The following is a 21627-nucleotide window of genomic DNA, read 5'->3' as shown; positions in this document are numbered from 1 at the left end:
GTGGTTTGTTTGTTTTTGTAACTTAGTGTTTGTTTGTTTTTGTAATTTAGTAATTTTTAATAAGGTTAAATAGTATATTTAAATAATTTGAGTAGGGTTAGGTTTTTTTTAATATGTAATATAGTTAATTTAATTGCTAGTTTAATATAATTGTAGTATAATAGTTAGGGTAGGTTAATTAATAGTTTAATATAGTTTATTTTAATTCTAAAGGTAAGTTTTAATTTATTATAAGATATGGATGTTGTAATTTTAATGTAAAGTTAGCGGGTTGTTAGGTTTAGGGGTTAATAGCTTAATTTAGTTTATGGTGATGTGGGGGCTGGCGGTTTAAGGGTTAATACGTTTATTTAGGTGGCGGCAGGGTCCGGAAGCAGTGGGATAGGGGTTAATACATTTATTTAGGTGGGAGCGGGGTCCGGGAGTGGCAGAATAGGGGTTAATACATTTATTTAGGTGGCAGCGGGGTCCGGGAGCGGCGGAATAGGAGTTAATACATTTATTTAGGTGGCGGCGGGGTCCAGGAGCGGCAGAATAGGGGTTAATACATTTATTTAGGTGGGGGCAAGGTCCGGGAGCGGCGGAATAGGGGTTAAAACATTTATTTAGGTGGCGGGGGGTCCGGGAGCGGCAGAAACATAATTTATGCTTACCTGATAAATTTATTTCTCTTGTGGTGTATCCAGTCCACGGATCATCCATTACTTGTGGGATATTCTCCTTCCCAACAGGAAGTTGCAAGAGGACACCCACAGCAGAGCTGTCTATATAGCTCCTCCCCTAACTGTCATATCCAGTCATTCGACCGAAAACAAGCAGAGAAAGGAGAAACCATAGGGTGCAGTGGTGATTGTAGTTTAAAATTAAAAAATACCTGCCTTAAAATGACAGGGCGGGCCATGGACTGGATACACCACAAGAGAAATAAATTTATCAGGTAAGCATAAATTATGTTTTCTCTTGTAAGGTGTATCCAGTCCACGGATCATCCATTACTTGTGGGATACCAATACCAAAGCTAAAGTACACGGATGAAGGGAGGGACAAGGCAGGTACTTAAACAGAAGGAACCACTGCCTTTCTCCCAAAAATAGCCTCCGAAGAAGCAAAAGTATCAAATTTGTAGAATTTTGAAAAAGTATGAAGCGAAGACCTAGTCGCCGCCTTGCAAATCTGTTCAACAGAAGCCTCATTTTTAAAGGCCCATGTGGAAGCCACAGCTCTAGTAGAATGAGCTGTAATCCTTTCTGGAGGCTGCTGGCCAGCAGTCTCATAGGCTAAGCGGATTATGCTTCTTAGCCAAAAAGAAAGAGAGGTTGCCGAAGCCTTTCGACCTCTCCTCTGTCCAGAGTAGACAACAAACAAAGCAGATGTTTGACGAAAATCTTTAGTAGCTTGTAAGTAAAACTTTAAAGCACGAACCACGTCCAGATTGTGTAATAGACGTTCCTTCTTTGAAGAAGGATTAGGACACAAAGACGGAACCACAATCTCCTGATTGATATTCTTATTAGATACTACCTTAGGTAAAAACCCAGGTTTGGTACGCAAAACTACCTTATCTGCATGGAAAATCAGATAAGGGGAATCACATTGTAAGGCAGATAACTCGGAAACTCTAAGAGCCGAGGAAATAGCTACCAAAAAAAGAACTTTCCAAGATAAAAGTTTGATATCTATGGAATGAAGAGGTTTAAACGGAACCCCCTGAAGAACTTTAAGAACCAAATTTAAGCTCCAAGGTGGAGCAACAGGTTTAAACACAGGCTTGATTCTAACTAAAGCCTGACAAAATGCCTGAACGTCTGGGACATCCGCCAGACGCTTGTGCAAAAGAATAGATAGCGCAGAAATCTGTCCCTTTAAGGAACTAGCTGACAATCCTTTCTCCAATCCTTCTTGGAGAAAAGATAATATCCTGGGAATCCTGACCTTACTCCATGAGTAGTCCTTAGATTCACACCAATAAAGATATTTATGCCATATCTTATGATAGATTTTCCTGGTGACAGGCTTTCGTGCCTGGATCAAGGTATCAATGACTGAATCAGAGAAACCACGCTTTGATAAAATCAAGCGTTCAATCTCCAGGCAGTCAGCCTCAGAGAAATTAGATTTGGATGGTTGAAAGGACCTTGAAGTAGAAGGTCCTGTCTCAGTTGCAGAGTCCATGGTGGAAAGGATGACATGTCCACCAGATCTGCATACCAAGTCCTGCGTGGCCACGCAGGCGCAATCAAGATCACCGATGCTCTCTCCTGCTTGATTTTGGCAATCAGGCGAGGGAGCAGAGGAAACGGTGGAAACACATAAGCCAGGTTGAAGGACCAAGGCGCTGCTAGAGCATCTATCAGCATTGCCTTAGGGTCCCTGGACCTGGATCCGTAACAAGGAAGCTTGGCATTCTGGTGAGACGCCATGAGATCCAGTTCTGGTTCGCCCCAACAATGAACCAATTGTGCAAACACCTCCGGATGGAGTTCCCACTCCCCCGGATGAAAAGTCTGTCGACTTAGAAAATCCGCCTCCCAGTTCTTTACACCTGGGATATGGATAGCTGATAGGTGGCAAGAGTGAAAATCTGCCCAGCGAATCACCTTTGAGACTTCTAACATCGCTAGGGAACTCCTTGTTCCCCCTTGATGGTTGATGTAAGCCACAGTCGTGATGTTGTCCGACTGAAATCTGATGAACCTCATTGTCGTTAGCTGAGGCCAAACCTGAAGAGCATTGAATATCGCTCTTAGTTCCAGAATGTTTATTGGAAGGAGTGACTCCTGAGTCCACGATCCCTGAGCCTTCAGGGAGTTCCAGACTGCACCCCAACCTAGAAGGCTGGCATCTGTCGTAACAATTGTCCAATCTGGCCTGCGAAAGGTCATACCTTTGGACAGATGGACCCGAGATAGCCACCAGAGAAGAGAATCCCTGGTCTCTTGATCCAGATTTAGTAGAGGGGACAAATATGTGTAATCCCCATTCCACTGACTGAGCATGCAGAGTTGCAGCGGTCTGAGATGTAGGCGTGCAAACGGCACTATGTCCATTGCCGCTACCATTAAGCCGAATACTTCCATGCACTGAGCCACCAAAGGGAGAGGAATGGAGTAAAGAACACAGCAGAAATTTAGAAGTTTTGATAACCTGGACTCTGTCAGGTAAATTTTCATTTCTACAGAATCTATCAGAGTCCCTAGGAAGGAAACTCTTGTGAGGGGGGATAGAGAACTCTTTTCCTCGTTCACCTTGCACCCATGCGACCTCAGAAATGCCAACACTATGTCCGCATGAGACTTGGCAATTTGGATGTTTGACGCCTGAATCAGGATGTCATCTAAATAAGGGGCCACTGCTATGCCCCGTGGCATTCTTAAGATTTTTAGATTCAAAATTGGTCTGAAGGTTCCCTCTTTTTTGGGAACCACAAACAGATTTGAGTAAAATCCCTGTTCCTGTTCCTCCTTTGGTACTGGATGGATCACTCCCATAACTAGGAGGTCTTGTACACAGTGTAAGAATACCTCTCTCTTTATCTGGCTTGCAGATAATTGTGAAAGGTGAAATCTCCCTTTTGGGGGGGAAGCCTTGAAGTCGAGAAGATATCCCTGGGATATAATTTCCAACGCCCAGGGATCCTGGACATCTCTTGCCCACGCCTGGGCGAAGAGCGAAAGTCTGCCCCCTACTAGATCCGTTACCGGATAGGGGGCCGTTCCTTCATGCTGTCTTAGAGGCTTTTTGGCCTGCTTACCCTTGTTCCAGGTCTGGTTAGGTCTCCAGACCGTCTTGGACTGAGCAAAAGTTCCCTCTTGTTTAGCATTAGAGGAAGTTGATGCTGCACTTGCCTTGAAGTTTCGAAAGGCACGAAAATTAGACTGTTTGGCCCCTGATTTGGACCTATCCTGAGGAAGGGCATGACCTTTTCCTCCAGTGATATCAGCAATAATCTCCTTCAAACCAGGCCCGAAAAGGGTCTGCCCCTTGAAGGGAATGTTAAGCAGCTTAGACTTTGAAGTAACGTCAGCTGACCACGATTTAAGCCATAGCGCTCTGCGTGCCTGGATAGCAAAACCAGAATTATTAGCCGTTAGTTTAGTCAAATGAACAATGGCATCAGAAACAAAAGAATTGGCTAGCTTAAGTGCTCTAAGCTTGTCAAGTATGTCATCCAATGGAGTCGCTACCTGTAAAGCCGCTTCCAGAGACTCAAACCAGAACGCCGCAGCAGCAGTGACAGGAGCAATGCATGCAAGGGGCTGTAGGATAAAACCTTGTTGAATAAACATTTTCTTAAGGTAACCCTCTAACTTTTTATCCATTGGATCTAAGAAAGCACAACTGTCCTCGACAGAGATAGTAGTACGCTTTGCTATAGTAGAAACTGCTCCCTCCACCTTAGGAACTGTCTGCCATAAGTCCCGTGTGGTGGCGTCTATTGGAAACATTTTTCTAAAAATAGGAGGGGAAGTGAACGGCACACCGGGTCTATCCCATTCCTTAGCAATAATTTCTGTAAACCTTTTAGGTATTGGAAAAACATCAGTACACACCGGCACTGCATAGTATTTATCCAGTCTACACAATTTCTCTGGCACTGCAATTTTATCACAGTCATTCAGAGCAGCTAAAACCTCCCTGAGTAACACGCGGAGGTGTTCAAGCTTAAATTTAAATGTAGAAATATCAGAATCAGGTTGCATCATCTTCCCTGAGTCAGAAATATTACCCACAGAAAGAAGCTCTCCTTCTTCTGCTTCTGCATATTGTGAGGCAGTATCGGACATAGCTCTTAAAGCGTCAGTATGCTCTGTATTTCGTCTAACTCCAGAGCTATCTCGCTTTCCTCTAAATTCAGGTAGTCTGGCTAATACCGCTGACAGTGTATTATCCATGACTGCCGCCATGTCTTGTAAAGTAAACGCTATGGGCGCCCTAGATGTACTTGGCGCCATTTGAGCGTGAGTCCCTTGAGCGGGAGTCAAAGGATCTGACATGTGGGGAGAGTTAGTCGGCATAACTTCCCCCTCGTCAGATTCCTCTGGTGATAAATTTTTTAAAGACAGAATATGATCTTTATTGCTTAAAGTGAAATCAGTACATTTGGTACACATTCTAAGAGGGGGTTCCACAATGGCTTTTAAACATAATGAACAAGGAGTTTCCTCTATGTCAGACATGTTTGTACAGACTAGCAATGAGACTAGCAAGCTTGGAAAACACTTTAAATCAAGTTAACAAGCAAACATAAGAAACCGTACTGTGCCTTTAAGAGAAACAAATTTTGTCAGAATTTGAAAAACAGTGAAAAAAGGCAGTAAATCAAACGAAATTTTTACAGTGTGTATAATAAGGTAACAGAGCATTGTACCCACTTGCAAATGGATGATTAACCCCTTAGTTCAAAAAACAGATAAAAAAAACGATATAGACGTTTTTTAACAGTCACACCAAACTGCCACAGCCTTGCTGTGGGCCTACCTTCCCCAACAAACGATTTTGGAAAGCCTAAGAGCCCTTTAGAGATGTCCTATAGCATTCAGGGGGCTCCCGGAGGAAGCTGGATGTCTCAGTCTGTAAAATTTACTGCGCAAAAAAGTGCTAAATTAGGCCCCTCCCACTCATAGTAACACAGTGGAAAGCCTCAGGAAACTGTTTCTAGGCAAATTTAAGCCAGCCATGTGGAAAAAACTAGGCCCCAATAAAGTTTTATCACCAAAATATATATAAAAACGTTTAAACATGCCAGAAAACGTTTTATACTGTAAATATAAAAGAGTATTACCTCAGAAAGTACTCAGAAAGTAAGCATGATACCAGTCGTTATTAAATCACTGTATTCAGGCTTACCTTAAATAAATTTGGTATCAGCAGCATTTTCTAGCCTTCACATCTTCTAGAAAAAACTTAACTGCACATACCTCATAGCAGGATAACCTGCACGCCATTCCCTCGCTGAAGTTATCTCTCTCTTCAGTCATGTGTGAGAACAGCAATGGATCTTAGTTACAACCTGCTAAGATCATAGAAATCACAGGCAGATTCTTTAATTTTTCTGCCTGGAACAAAACAGTACAACTCCGGTACCATTTAAAAATAATAAACTCTTGATTGAAGCAAAATAACAGCTACATTTCACCACTTCTCTCTTACTACCTCCATGCTTGTTGAGAGTTGCAAGAAAATGACTGGGTATGGCAGTTAGGGGAGGAGCTATATAGACAGCTCTGCTGTGGGTGTCCTCTTGCAACTTCCTGTTGGGAAGGAGAATATCCCACAAGTAATGGATGATCCGTGGACTGGATACAACTTACAAGAGAAATAGGAGTTAATACATTTATTTAGGTGGGGGCGAGGTCCGGGAGCGGCGGGATAGGGGTTAATAACTTTATTAAAGTTGCGGTGGGGTCCGGGAGCGGCAGGATAGGGGTTAAAAATTTTATTATAGTGGCGACGTTTAGTGACAAGGTATAAATAAAGTTGGGAAAAAGCCAAATAGACGCGAGATCGATGACTGTTAGTTAACAACCCGTACTTGGTGCGTGGCTTTTTGCCGGCTTTGTTTAATAAATATGGAGATCGTATTCAGGTCCGCAGCCGCGATGTTAGGCGAGCATATTGGTGCCGGCGAATGCAGCATAGTTGAGGCTTTGATAAATATCCCCCTATATCATTGTCTGCATTGCATGAAGTATAAAACATTTAGTTTTAATGTCTAATTTCTCTTTAATAGAGGCCTCCATTTTAATCCATAAGAGTTCCCAAGTGTCTTGACTTTTGTGGGTTTTTAAATTTTAAGCCAATCAAATTCATTTTAAAAACATACAATTACCCACTAATCACACGCTTTTTCAAATTTATGTTGGGGCAATAATAATTGTTACACCTTGAATACAAAACATTTTGATAGTATTATCCTATTGCTTTTCAAACTTCTCGTAGGATTTACTGAAAACCTATTTGGTCTGTTTCTAGCTGCATATCTTGCAAGTCCACACAGCTTTTTTTCAGTGCAAGGGCCAGATTAAAGGTGGAGTGCTAAATATCGCTTTAATAAAAGCGTTATTTGCGCTCCACTTTGTAATGCCAGCTCACGCTAATGTGTGCTGGTATTACAAGTTGTCAGCAATGTGGACGCAACCTCACGTTCACATTGCGCGCATGAGAGTGCGCTTCTATAGGCTCCTATTGGAGCCTCGTTCTGATGCTGATGCGAAGGGGGTAAGTAGCGCAGCAATATTAAATATATATGTATATGACTATATACATATATATTTATGTGTTAATATGTGTGAAAGAAGAAAAGCTCATCAGACCCTCCCAAACCACAGAGGAGTTCATGGTCCAAAGTAATTCCAAAACACAAAAGGAAAAGGCAATACACTATACCTGAGAGACTCAGAGAACCAACTTGATGCTCGGCCCTTTTAAGTAAACTGTTATCCAGATAGACTTTAGGCAAATGTGCCTCTTCTATTTATAGTATCAACTTTTTATGATTGTTTAATGTTTAGCAACTGTTTAAAAAGTTTTTTTCCCCTCAGTTACTCTTCTTATTGACCTCAGTTGCACCTCTATGTTACTCCTTATGAGCTTATAAGTTATATACTGTAGTTATATACTGTAGTTATATGTCCTATGTTTGTGTGAAACTGACTTTTATAACATTCCTGATTCTCTTAAAGGAACATAATACACTAGATTTTTCTTTGCATAAATGTTTTGTATAATGTTTTTTTTAAACGTATAGTTTTTCTTATTTTTAAATAACATTGTGCTGATTTTCAGACTCCTAACCAAGCCTGACCCCTAGTGCAGATCAATTAGATGTAAAATTCAAACCAACTGTTCACGAAGAATGGATACTCACAGATTAAGTTGCACACAGTAGTGCAAATGGAGCATACTAGGTATATTACGGTGACCTAGTGCACATATAAGCCCAGGTAATATTCTGCTACAGCGGTAGATAAACTCCAAAACGATGAATAAAAAGGGAAGGAGACTCCAGTGTATAAAAGAAAGATCACATGTATTTAATAAAAAAAGTTGTAAAAACAATTCACAGATATATAGTATAAACCTGTGGTCAGTACAAAATGCTACGCATTTCTAATCGCTAACCACGCTTTTTCCTCAGGCAAATCATTTACCTGAGGAAAAAGCGTGGTTAGCGCTTAGAAACACGTAGCATTTTGAACCTCATCATAACAACATCTACTAATGCTATTGAATAGACGCTACTTTATTCCACCTCTTTGACTCCCTACTAATATATCATGACCTCCCACAACCAAAAAGGCTTCTTAGCTATAGCAACCTAAAATGTGAAGGGCTTTCTATCTGCCGAGAAGAGATCCATAGCCTATCATGACTTCCATAAAAAAGGGTTAGATATAATACTGATTCAGGAATCACAATTCAAAAAGAAAAACAAACCAGTATTATAAACTAGATACCATGACCAACACTTTGTAAGTTCAGAACCAAACAAAAAAAAATGGTTTCTGAGTCTCAATAAGAAGAGGAACCCTATTTAAATACTGATAATAGTAGGCCTATTCTGTGGAAACCTTATCACAATAGCAATATATATATACTCTGATAACGCTATTTTAGACAAATCTAATGGTTCACTAATCTTGGGAAGTAATTTTAACTTTCCAATGTGCCCCCCTCCCCGGACACCTCCACGGGGAAATCCTTTATCCAAGCTAATCAACTTAACGCTAACCGATCTATAATACAAACTTTAGCATTATTTGACACTTGGAGACTAACAAACTCTTCAACTTCTTCTCACATTCCCAACACAGTTACTCTAGATTAGACTATATATTTTGTGACCAACAAATGCTAACTAACCTGACAAATGGTCTACTAAGCCTAATACTAATACTAAATGGAGACTCAATGATAACATATTCACGGACCCAGACATAATAGAAATACTTATTAATAGAACCAACAAATATTTCCAATCTAATGACCCTAGAGACACCTCACTCATGAACAATCGGGAAGCATTCAAAAGCTATATCGGCAGAGAACTTATTCATCACACAGACTTAGGAAACTAATAATAACTGTTTAAATCCTTATCAAACACCCTAAAAGCTTTAGAACTCTTATACAAACAAAACCCAAATTCAGAATAAGCGCTTACAGAATTAAGAACCACCAGAGAAAACTTAAACAGGTTCCTCATCCAAAATGCACAAATGCCAGCTCTCACTACTAAGACAAAATTATTCGTGGACAGTAATAAATCGGGCCGCATGCTAGTCAGATCCCTCAAAAAACAGAAGCTTAGCACCTTCATTAGAACTATAGTAAGTCCAACTGGCACACCATGTAATAAAAACAAGGATATTGTACACAATTTTGCCTCCTACTACACATCCCTTTATAACCTTAAATCTACAGATCCCAGTGGCAAAAAGTGCCCGTATAGAAATCTATTCAATCTCACAGTACCTACACTTGCAGAAGATGACATACAAACTATTGATTCCCCATTTACACTACAAGAAATATGTGACACTATCCAATTGTTGCCATCTGGAAAGTCACCGAGTCCTGAGAGTCTTACCACAAAATGTTACCAACTCTTCTCACCCTAATTCAATCTATCGACAAGGTAACACCTTCTCCCAACCTCTCTTAGAGGCCTCAATTACAGCCATACCAAAACCAGGCTAATCTCCAGATAAAGTAAGTAATTACAGAATAATTTCATTGTTAAATATTGACGTGAAAATATATGCCAAAATACTTGCGACCAGACTAAACAAAATTCTTCCTAATCTAATCCATCAGGAACAGGTAGAGTTCATTACAGAAAGAGAGGCCAAAGATAACACCATAAGGGTCTTACAAACTCTACAGGAAGCTTTAGATCACAAATCCCCACTAATACTCTTCTGCACAGACGTGGAAAAGACATTCAACAGAGTGGACTGGGACTTCATGTGGTCTGCCCTGTCAAAGTTAGTATATCCACTAAATTTATTGTGCAAATCCAAGCCTTATATGCAAACCCTTTAGCCAGAATTAAAACCAATAATACACTCACAAATTACATCCCTATTAATAACGGTACACGTTTCGCACTTATGGTAGAATTCTTAGCTATTCAAATTAGAAAGCATCCGAACAATAAAGGAGTTAAGTTTGGTGACATCTCCCAAAAATGTCTTCTATTTGCAGATGACATTATATTTACGCTTACAATCCCCTACTACCTCATTGCCCTTATTAAAAGTCAACTCCAAAAATGTTATTGTTTAAAAATATAGATAATCTCTTTATTACCCATTCCCCAGTTTTGCACAGCCAACATGGTTATTATTCAGCATTGCACCAGCAGCTCTTGTAAGCTGCTGGTGCAATGCCGCCCCCTGCAGATTTGCGGCTAAACGGCCGCCAGCAGGGGGTGTTGAATTGCGGCAATGTCTGTCCGCCTGCTCAGGTTATGGAGCAGCGGTTTTTAAACCGCTGCTTCATAACTGATGTTTCTGGCGAGCCTTCAGGTTAGCCAGAAACACGGGGCTTCAAGTTCCGTACGGAGCTTGATAGATATGCCCCTAAGCCTCTTCTGATAGCCCCTTGCCACGTGACTTTTTATTTATTATCAATTGACTTGCATTTTAGCTAATTAGTGCTGTGTTGTGCACAAATCCAGGAGTGAGCACAATGTTATCTATATGACTCACATGAACTAGCAGTCTCCTGTTGTGAAAAGCTAATAAAAAAGCATGTGATAAGAGGATGTCTGTAGTAGCTTAGAAATAGGCAGAAATTTAGAGGTTTAAATGTTATAAATGCTGTTTGTGCAAAGCTGGGGAATGGGTAGTAAAAGGCATTATCTATCTTTTTAAACAATAACAATGTTGGTGTCCCTTTAATACAAACTTTCAAAGACTACAAAAAAAGTCTCTAACTTCTCCATTAATCAAGAGAAATCAGCAATCATACCCATTAACTTATCATCAGCCGATCTAGACTACCTTACACACAATATAGCTTTCACAATCACTAATAAATTTAAATACCTTGGACTAACCATAACGGCCGACCCACGAGACCTTTTTGATTCTAACTACAAGCCACTTCAACACGAATCATTCAAATTACTAGAAAAATTGCATAAATAAGGCCATTTATCCTGGCTGGGACAAATAAATACAGTTAAAATGATTATAGTCCCTATATATCTTAACATCTTCCAAACATTTCCTTTAACCATCCCCAATTCCTACCTTGCGACACAACAGAAAATAATTGAATCTTTCATGTGGTCCCATAAAAAAACAAGAATTGCAAGACAGACTTTATACCCGGAAAAGGAAGATGGTGGACTTAATGTCCCGAACCTCGCAAACTATTATAGAGCAACACACTTGGCCCGGGTAGAGAACTGGAACCATGCAAACCCCTGCAAGGTATGGTTCCGAATTGAATCACATTTAGCTAAAGTTTAATATCTATGCTGGCTACCTAAGATGGCAAGACCAGATACAATCGCTAGCAATAGAAATATCAACTGTACCTTGGAAGCTTGGGATAGGGTTCTTACCAGTTCTAAAGAAATCTCCAATCCCATTTCCCCGCTACTGAGCAACCAGATTTTTCTCCAAAACAACCTTCTTCAAAAACAAAACCCAGAGAGAGATAAACTCAAACCTCCCCATATACCTGTGGACCAGAAAAGGCCAACTTAAAGACCGACTATAGTTAAATAATGATATAGGACCACCTTTGCATAAATAGTATTCGTACTTTCAAGTAAGGCATGCTATCACTACAAGTCCTCATAAATCAGAAATCTTAAGACCCCTTACACCATTTGCAAACCTAAGCATTAGCCATACTATTAAAAAGCCACATGTCTCAATGATTTACAGACTTACTCAGGGGGTCCTTCCCTAAAGCAACACCATTATATATAGCTAAATGGGAAAAAGAACTCCAAAGTCAACTAACAGATACACAATGGAAAATCAAAATAACTTTCACATCCTCCATCTCCCCAATTTTGTTTGAACCTAATTAAAAAATTCTATCTTGCTGGTACCTTACTCCCATAGAATAAGAAGAATTTTCCAAAATGTCTTTTCCAGTTGCTGTAGACGATGTGGAGAGAGATGTAGGTACTACCTCCCATATTTGGTGGTCAAGCCAGAAACTTAAATCCTACTGGGAGCAAATAGAAAAGGAAATTATGCTTACCTGATAAATGTATTTCTTTTACGATATGACGAGTCCACGGATTTCATCCTTACTTATGGGATATCGCCTCCTGGTCCGCAGGAGGAGGCAAAGAGCTCCACAGCAGAGCTGCATAAATAGCTCCTCCCTTCCCCCCCAACCCAGTCATTCGACCGAAGTTAGGAAGAGAAAGGAAAAGCCAATGAGCAGAGGTGACTGAAGTTTAACAAAAATAAAAACCTGTCTTTAGAAAAAACAACAGGGTGGGCCGTGGACTCGTCATATCGTAAAATAAATAAATTTATCAGGTAAGCATAAATTTCCTTTTCTTTTACAAGATATGACGAGTCCACGGATTTCATCCTTATTTATGGGATACAATACCAAAGCTATAGGACAAGGATGAAAGGGAGGGACAAGACAGGAACCTAAACGGAAGGCACCACTGCTTGAAGAACCTTTCTCCCAAAAACAGCCTCAGACGAGGCAAAAGTATCAAATTTGGAAAATTTGGAAAAAGTGTGAAGAGACGACCAAGTTGCAGCCTTGCAAATCTGTTCAACAGAAGCATAATTTTTAAATGCCCATGAGGAAGCCACAGCCCTAGTAGAATGAGCTGTAATTCGTTCTGGAGGCTGCTGTCCAGCAGTCTCATATGCAACACAGATGATACTCTTCAGCCAAAAAGAAAGAGAGGTAGCCGTAGCTTTCTGACCCCTACGTTTCCAAGGAAAAACAACAAATAATGAAGATGATTGCAGAAAATCCTTAGTCGCCTGCAAGTAGAACTTCAAGGCACGGACTACGTCCAAATTATGTAACATACGCTCCTTCTTAGAAGAAGGATTAGGACACAAGGAAGGAACAAGAATTTCCTGATTAATATTTTTGTTAGAAACAACCTTAGGAAGAAAACCAGGTTTGGTACGTAACACCACCTTATCAGAATGGAAAATAAGATAAGGAGAATCACATTGTAATGCCAAAAGCTCAGAAACTCTGCGAGCAGAAGAAATAGCAACCAAAAATAAAACTTTCCAAGATAATAACTTAATATCTATGGAATGCATAGGTTCAAACGGAACCCCTTGAAGAACATTAAGAACTAAAATCAAACTCCAAGGAGGAGCAATTGGTCTAAACACAGGCCGCATTCTAGTCAGGGCCTGTCAAAAAGATTGAACATCTGGAACATCTACCAGACGCTTGTGTAGCAAAATAGACAAAGCAGAAATCTGTCCCTTTAAGGAACTTGCTGACAACCCTTTCTCCAATCCTTCTTGGAGAAAAGATAAAATCCTGGGAATCCTAACCCTACTCCATGAGTAGCCCTTGGATTCACACAAATAAAGATATTTACGCCATATCTTATGGTAAATTTTTTGCGTGCCTGAATCAAGGTATCAATGACCGCATCAGAGAACCCCGCTTAGATAAAATCAAGTGTTCAATCTCCAAGCAGTCAGCTGCAGAGAAATTAGATTCGGATAATGGAAGGGTCCCTGAATGAGAAGGTCCTGCCTCAATGGAAGCTTCCACGGCGGCAGAGAGGACATGTCCACCAGATCGGCATAGCAAGTCCTGCGAGGCCACGCAGGAGCGATTAGAATCACTGAAGCCCTCTCCTGTTTGATCCGTGCAATCACCCGGGGAAGGAGAGCAAACGGTGGAAACACATAAGCTAGGTTGAACGACTAAGGCACTGCCAAAGCAACTATCAGTTCGGCCTGAGGATCCCTGGACCTGGATCCATATCTTGGGAGCTTGGCATTCTGACGAGACGCCATCAGATCCAATTCCGGTCAGCCCCACCTGAGAATCAGGGTGGCAAAGACCTCCGGATGGAGTTCCCATTCCCTAGGATGAAACGTCTGTCTGCTCAAAAAATCCGCCTCCCAGTTGTCCACTCCTGGGATGTAGATTGCTGACAGATAACAAGAGTGAGACTCCGCCCACCGAATTATCTTGGATACCTTTGTCATCGCTAAGAAACTCCTTGTTCCTCCCTGATGATTGATGTAAGCCACAGTCGTGATGTTGTCCGACTGAAATCGGATGAATTTGGCCGAAGCCAACTGAGGCCAAGCCTGAAGCGCATTGAATATTGCTCTCAATTCCAGAAAATTGATTGGAAGTAGAGACTCCGGCCGAGTCCACACACCCTGAGCCTTCAGGGAATTCCAGACTGCACCCCATCCTAGTAGACTGGCGTCCGTTGTCACTATCACCCATGAAGGTCTGCGGAAGCACGTCCCTTGGGACAGATGATCCAGCAACAACCACCAAAGAAGAGAGTCTCTTGTCTCCTGATCCAGATCTATCTGAGGAGACACATTTGCATAATCTCCATTCCACTGTCTGAGCATGCTCAGTTGTAGAGGTCTGAGATGAAAACGAGCAAACGGAATGATGTCCTGAACATCTCTTATCCAAGCTTGGACAAAGAGAGAGAGTCTGCCCCCTACTAGATCCGGTCCCGGATCGGGGGTCGCCCATTCATGCCGTCTTGGGAGCAGCAGCGGGCTTCTTGGGTTTGTTTGCCCTTGTCCAGGTCTCCAGGTGAGCTTGGTTTGAGGATAATTCCCTTCCTGTTTAGCTGAAGAGGGAGTGGGGACTCCCTTGATATTTTACGAAAGGAGCGAAAATTACTTTGTCGTCCCCTTTGCTTAGTCTTATCTTGAGGGAGGAGGTGACCCTTACCTCCTGTAATGTCAGAAATTATTTCTTTCAAGTCAGGCCCAAATAGGGTCTTTCCCTTGAAAGGAATAGCCAAAATTTGGATTTAGAGGACACATCCGCAGACCAGGATTTCAACCATAAGGCTCTGCGTGCTAAAATGGAAAAACCTGCATTTTTAGCCGCCAATTTGGCAATCTGAAAGGCGGCATCCGTGACAAAAGAATTAGCCAGCTTAAGGGCCTTAATTCTATCCATTATTTCCTCTAAAGAAGTCACAGTCTTAAGAGACTCTTCTAAGGCTTCAAACCAAAAGGCAGCCGCAGTTGTGACTGGTACAATGCAGGCCGTCGGTTGTAATAGAAACCCTTGATGAACAAATAGCTTTTTTAGAAGACCCTCCAACTTTTTTATCCATAGGGTCTTTGAAAGCACAACTGTCCTCAATAGGGATAGTCGTACGCTTAGCCAGGGTAGAAATAGCACCCTCCACCTTAGGGACCGTCTGCCAAGAGTCCCGAACGTTGTCAGTTATAGGGTACATCTTCTTAAACATAGGGGAAGGAGAGAAAAGGATACCCGGTCTTTGCCATTCCTGCGAAACAATTTCCGAAATTCTCCAAGGAACCGGAAAGACATCAGAGTAAGTAGGAACTTCTAAGTATTTGGCCATCTTACACAATTTCTCTGGAGGTACCACAATAGAGTCACAATTGTCCAGAGTCATCAAAACCTCCAGCAGCAACACGCAGAGGTGTTCCAGTTTAAATCTGAAGGACATGACGTCCGAATCTGTCTGAGGCAACGCACTACCTGAGTCAGACAGTTCCCCCTCAGAAATTCAGATCCCTGGGAAGGTACATCGGAGATAGGCATCAAAGCATCAGAAGTCGCAGGGACCACATGGGTTTCTGCCCTGCTGCGTTTGCCTTGCAACGCTGGCAACTTAGACAATACTTCTGTGAGAGTGGATGACATAACTGCAGCCATATCCTGCAAAGTGAAAGAAGCAGATGACGTTGAAGAACATGGCATCGTTTGTGCGTGCGTTAAAGGCTGTGACGCTTGGGGAGAAGATTGCGACATACCTTGAATCTCATTGGTTTGAGAACATTCTTTAGACATATCTTTATTAAAAAATATTTTCTCTTTACATTGTAAGGCTCTCTCTATACAAGTGTCACATAGTGTAACAGGGGGTTCCACAATGGCATCCAAACACATAGGACATGTATTTTGTTCTAGGTCATCCATGATAACTTAAACAAAAGGTAATCTTGGTCAAATCACAGAAAAAATCTGTTGTACTGTTTTACTTTTGCAAAATACACAGACACTCCGCCGCAGTTCCGCTGCGGCTCCTACCTGCCTCCTGACCAAGTTAAAACATCGCCACACTGTGCACCTAAGTCGCTTGTAATTTCCCCACAAGCGGACTTAGGGACCGAGTAGATGCTCCACCGGAACAGAGAGAGCTGCGCTGTTCAGAGCGCGCAAAAGTAAGCCCCGCCCTTCGTGGGCGTAACAGTCAGACACTCAAAATGCCGCCAAGAACCGGAGCCTTGTCAATAAAAATATACACCCGTCCCCAGCATCAGCCAGCCAGTAATAAATGTATACACAAACACTTCCCAGCGCTTCTAGATCCCACATATGTGCTAGAGTGTCTGGTTATAGCGAATTCCCATGTAAAAATTTTTTAGCGTTTCTAAGTCAAATCTGGTCTGCTCCTTAGAATGTGGAAACATAAAATAAACTGGCTAGGTACGCACACCCCAGTGCTTTTAGATTATGCAAAACTGCCCTAATGTCTGGGGATATAAAAGGATACCCTCTTTAGTCCCCAATATCTGAAGTCAATACAGTTAGTCTGAGATATGCATGGCCCAGAATAAAAACTGCACTTACCTCTATGCTGAAGGTACAGCATGACAACTTCACAGTATCAAGAGGTCCAGTCTTCCTCCTGAGGTCCTGTGAAAAAGCAGGGTCTTGGTTACAACCTCACAAGACCAAATGCAGCAAAAATATGGGAGGCGCAGTGGATACAGAAATCCCCCAGTTCCCATAGCCTATAAGACTATTCAGAAGCTGCTCTGTAATAAAAACAGCACACATCGGTACCGTTTGAAAATAAAAAAACTCTTGATTGAAGAATCTAAACTAACACCTCACTTTACCTCTTCCTATCACTAACACAGGCAGAGAGAATGACTGGGTTGGGGGGGAAGGGAGAAGCTATTTATGCAGCTCTGCTGTGGAGCTCTTTGCCTCCTCCTGCTGACCAGGAGGCAATATCCCATAAGTAAGGATGAAATCCGTGGAATCGTCATATCTTGTAAAAGAAACTTGTATTAACCTCACCCTTGGCACTACCATTACTCTGAACCCCAATATAACTATTCTCAACCAATACCCAAAAATAAACTGCATATACCGGAAAAAAAAAAGATTATATTGTATGATTAACTGAGCTAAAAGACTAATTCCCAGACACTGGAAAACACAATAAATCCCTACTTTCAATCAATGGATATCCGAACTTGGCCATATTCTTTACTTGGAAAAGAAAAATGATTGTTATAATGGGAGGCAAGACTTTATTCTCTACATAATTTTCATTTGGGAACAGAGACCACAAACACACTTACTTATTTTATATGTCACACTTCATACTAATCACACACAGACACTTTAACTTCTATCTTACATTTGGACAAAACAAAAATTACTATACTTACTGTATCTGCATGAAAATAATACTGTTTTGTCCCTAAAGTATAACATCCTTTCTACAAGTTCATTCTTACTCTTTATATCTCCAATCATGTATTTATAAAACATGTCAAATTAGTTGTTCATGCTTTATTTATATATTATCTGCCATCTTACCAGTTCATTATAGATATCCACACTACCCCCTCCAATCGGACTTAAACAGGTTAAAGCCAGCAGCGGGTAGTGACTATGCCAGGAAATCAAGGACGGAGATGCAGACGAATCAAGAAGTTCAATACGATTGTCAAAATACACAGCCATTGCACTTTCTTGTAGCGGCCAAGCCCTAAATACACCAAAAAAAAAAACAACAAATTACCATGACAGTCTTATATGTAAAATAAAAAGAAATTAGACAAACATTTGTGACATTTTCTGATACAGTCCTTATTATTATTAAACATAATCAAAAGGTAATATGACAACATCAACCCAGTTTATAAAATAGGAAAGATAATAAAAATATAATTGCTATGCTATCAAAAGCATTTTTTTAAGATTTAAAAATTATCCACACAACTCCAAGTATCGACCCTAAATATAATTGTAAAAAAAGTAAATAATTTTGTCATGAGTTTAGAAATACCCACTGTTAACATGTTCTTTGCTTTTTTGCAAGTTATAAGGCAATAAATACAAGTAGCACTTTGCCATTTCCAAACCACTTTTTTTCAAAATTAGCGCTAGTTACTTTGGAACACTGATATCTTTCAGGAATCCCTAAATATTCTTTGACATCTATATATTTTTTTTTTTAGAAGACATCTCAAAGTATTGATCTAGGCCCATTTTGGTATATTTCATGCCACCATTTCACCGCCAAATGCGATCAAATAAAAAAAATCGTTAACTTTTTCACTAATTTTTTCACAAACTTTATGTTTCTCACAGAAATTATTTACAAACAACTTGTGCAATTATGGCATAAATGGTTGTAAATGCTTCTCTGGGATCCCCTTTGTTCAGAAATAGCAGACATATATGGCTTTGGCGTTGCTTTTTGGTAAGTAGAAGGCTGCTAAATGCCACTGCGCACCACAAGTGTATTATGCCCAGCAGTGAAGGTGTTAATTACGGAGCATGTAGGGAGCTTGTAGAGTTAATTTTAGCTTTAGTGTAGTGTAGTAGACAACCCCAAGTATTGATCTAGGCCCATTTTGGTATATTTAATGCCACCATTTTACCGCCAAATGTGATCAAATAAAAAAAATAAAGTTACATTTTTCACAATTTTAGGTTTCTCACTGAAATTATTTACAAAAAGCTTGTGCAATTATGGCACAAATGCTTATAAATTCTTCTCTGGGATCCCCTTTGTTCAGAAATAGCAGACATATATGGCTTTGGTGTTGCTTTTTGGTAATTAGAAGGCCGCTAAATGCCGCTGCGCATCACATGTGTATTATGTCTAGCAGTGGAGTTAATTAGGGAGCTTGCAGGGTTAATTTTAGCTTTAGTGTAGAGATCAGCCTCCCACCTGACACATCAGACCCCCTGATCCCTCCCAAACAGCTCTCTTCCCTACCCCACCACACAATTGTCCCCGCCATTTTAAGTACATATGCTGCTGTGTAGGACCTCCCCTTAGCCCCCAACCTCCCTGGTCCCCCCCAAACAGCTCTCTAACCCTCCCCCTCTACATTATTGGGAGCCATCTTGGGTACTGGCAGTACCTAGTTTACAAAAAAAAATATATATATATTTTTTTTTTAACACTTTTCTGTAGTGTAGCTTCCCCCCCCAAGACTAACCTCCCACCCCCTCCCAGATCACTTAGATTGTGACATTATAAATTTATTTCCCCCTCTCTCCCACTTAATTTACAGAAATTGTTCCATAGTGTAATGGTTCCCACCCGCTCCCTCCCCGTGCACGCGCTCGCCCGCCGTCCCCCGTGCATGTGCGCCCCCGGCTACCACACCCACGATCAGGCCCACCTCTACCGACAAGAAGCCATCGATGGCCGCCCACCCGCCTCCCACGTCGGCTCCCACCCACCAACGATTGCGGCCATCGATGTCCGGTGCAGAGAGGGCCACAGAGTGGCTCTCTCTGCACCGGAGGGGTAAGAAGGGTTATTGCAGGATGACTCGATATCGAGACATCACTGCAATAACCGGAAAGCGGCTGGAAGCGATCAGGATCGCTTCCAGCCACTTTAAACCCCTAAAGTCGTACAGGGTACGTCCCTGGTCTTTAAAGACCAGTTTGTGCAAGACGTACTCTGTACAACGTGTGTCGCTAAGAGGTTAAGCAACTTTCTAATTTTACAGCAAGACAGAAGGCTTCATATTTTGCATCAATTCTTTACTAAATCCAAACAACAGCAAAGAAAAAAACTGAACAGAAATTTGCATAAAAGAAGTAACAGTACAGCACCAATCAGCACACAGCTAGGGTATAATAGTCCCAACATAACATAGCAACTTCCTCTTTTCATTGCTGCGTCCAGACAGCAGGTCACGTATAATTTTTCTACTGTATATGGTATCATTTGTCAATCTATATACCGTTTTTCGGTTATTTAATATTCTTATAAATCTGTTAGCTTTATATATATAGTATTTTATTCCTTACTATTCTTTAATATTGTTATTTCAGTTATTGTTTTATTTATATGAACATCCGTTATTTACATTAACTTTGTTCCATTATTTCCTCCTTGTACTTTTAATTCCTATTCTCTTTAGAGTGACAGTCTACTCATTGGTGGCAGTGGAGTCCCTTCTGCAGTAATCAAGCGGATTTAATTTTATCGCTCTGCTCACTCTCTCTACTCATAGAAGGACCACCCCTCCCACCTCCGAGTAATCTCGCGCCTCTTTACCCCAGGGCCGGGCTGGGGCCTAAGCGGATGCTCTTCTGACTAGCTCATATGATGGTCAGCTGAGCGGGCCGCTTCTCGGCACGGCCCTGGAGCAGGGATAGGCAAGGTGTCCGTACACGGACACTGGTGTCCGTGACTAGCCCTTGCAGTGTCCGCCACAACCTTAGTATATCTTTTCTTTCTGATTAAATAATAAGAATTAAAAAAAATATGTAGTGTGAATAAAGTTAGTGGCTTGTCAAGAGACTGCTAGCGATATTGGGGGATACGTTATGGAATAAATAAAGCCTGACTAAAATACTGGATGTGTATCTATATCTGTATAATAACACTCAGCTCTATACAAAGACACAGTAGTGACACTGGCACATGGCTATAGCCAGAGGCGGACTGGGTATAGAATCAGTGGTATCGGCATCAGTATAATAACACCCAGAGCTATATAATGACACAGTAGTGACACTGGCACATGGGTATAGCCAGAGGAGGGCTGGTTATAGAATCAGTGGTATATGCATCAGTATAACACCCAGTGCTATATAATGACACAGTAGTGACACTGGCACATGTGTATAGCCAGAGGAGGGCTGGTTATAGGATCAGTGGTATCTGCATCAGTATAATAACACCTAACGCTATATAATGACACAGTAGTGACACTGGCACATGGGTATAGCTAGAGGAGGGCTGGTTATAGGATCAGTGGTATCTGCATCAGTATAATAACACCAAGTACTATAAAATAATGTTTTTAATTTCAAATGTACCTTGGTGTCCTTCACTAAGATCTGTACTTTGGAAAATGTCCGCCACAGCCTTTGTCTGTGCCTATCCCTGCCCTGGAGACGGATCTACGACTTATTTCCTAATCAGTACCGTATGGTTTGTGGATCTGAAGTCAAAATTCACAAATAGTTTATTTAGGGGGCAATTATCTAACGGCTCAAGAGGAAAGTGTTATGTCTCTTCAGGATAAACAGTTAGCTTTATTTAAAATTATTTTGTATTTAGCTTGCACAAGAAAGTCCATTTATAGGCTGACTAATAGCAGCCATATCCCAAATTTTTTATTCAAGTTTTTTGGTTTTTTTTGCTTTTTTTTTCATAAATACAGTTAGGCTTTCCTATTTTACATATAT

General features: G+C 41.1%; 1 protein-coding gene across 1 annotated transcript in view; it reads right to left on the bottom strand.

The window, feature by feature from the left end:
* IFT140 (intraflagellar transport 140) overlaps nucleotides 1-17922 on the bottom strand; it is a 519705-nt gene extending 501783 nt beyond the window's left edge. Inside the window, exon 1 of the mRNA XM_053694547.1 lies at nucleotides 17776-17922. Coding sequence (XP_053550522.1) covers nucleotides 17776-17922 — 147 coding nt within the window. The remainder of the gene's footprint in view (nucleotides 1-17775) is intronic.
* Between the last annotated feature and the right edge of the window lie 3705 nt (nucleotides 17923-21627).

Source organism: Bombina bombina, chromosome 11 (genome assembly GCF_027579735.1).
Source record: "Bombina bombina isolate aBomBom1 chromosome 11, aBomBom1.pri, whole genome shotgun sequence".
In the NCBI taxonomy this organism is placed as follows: Eukaryota; Metazoa; Chordata; class Amphibia; order Anura; family Bombinatoridae; genus Bombina; species Bombina bombina.
This window is presented reverse-complemented; position numbering and strand designations above follow the sequence as displayed.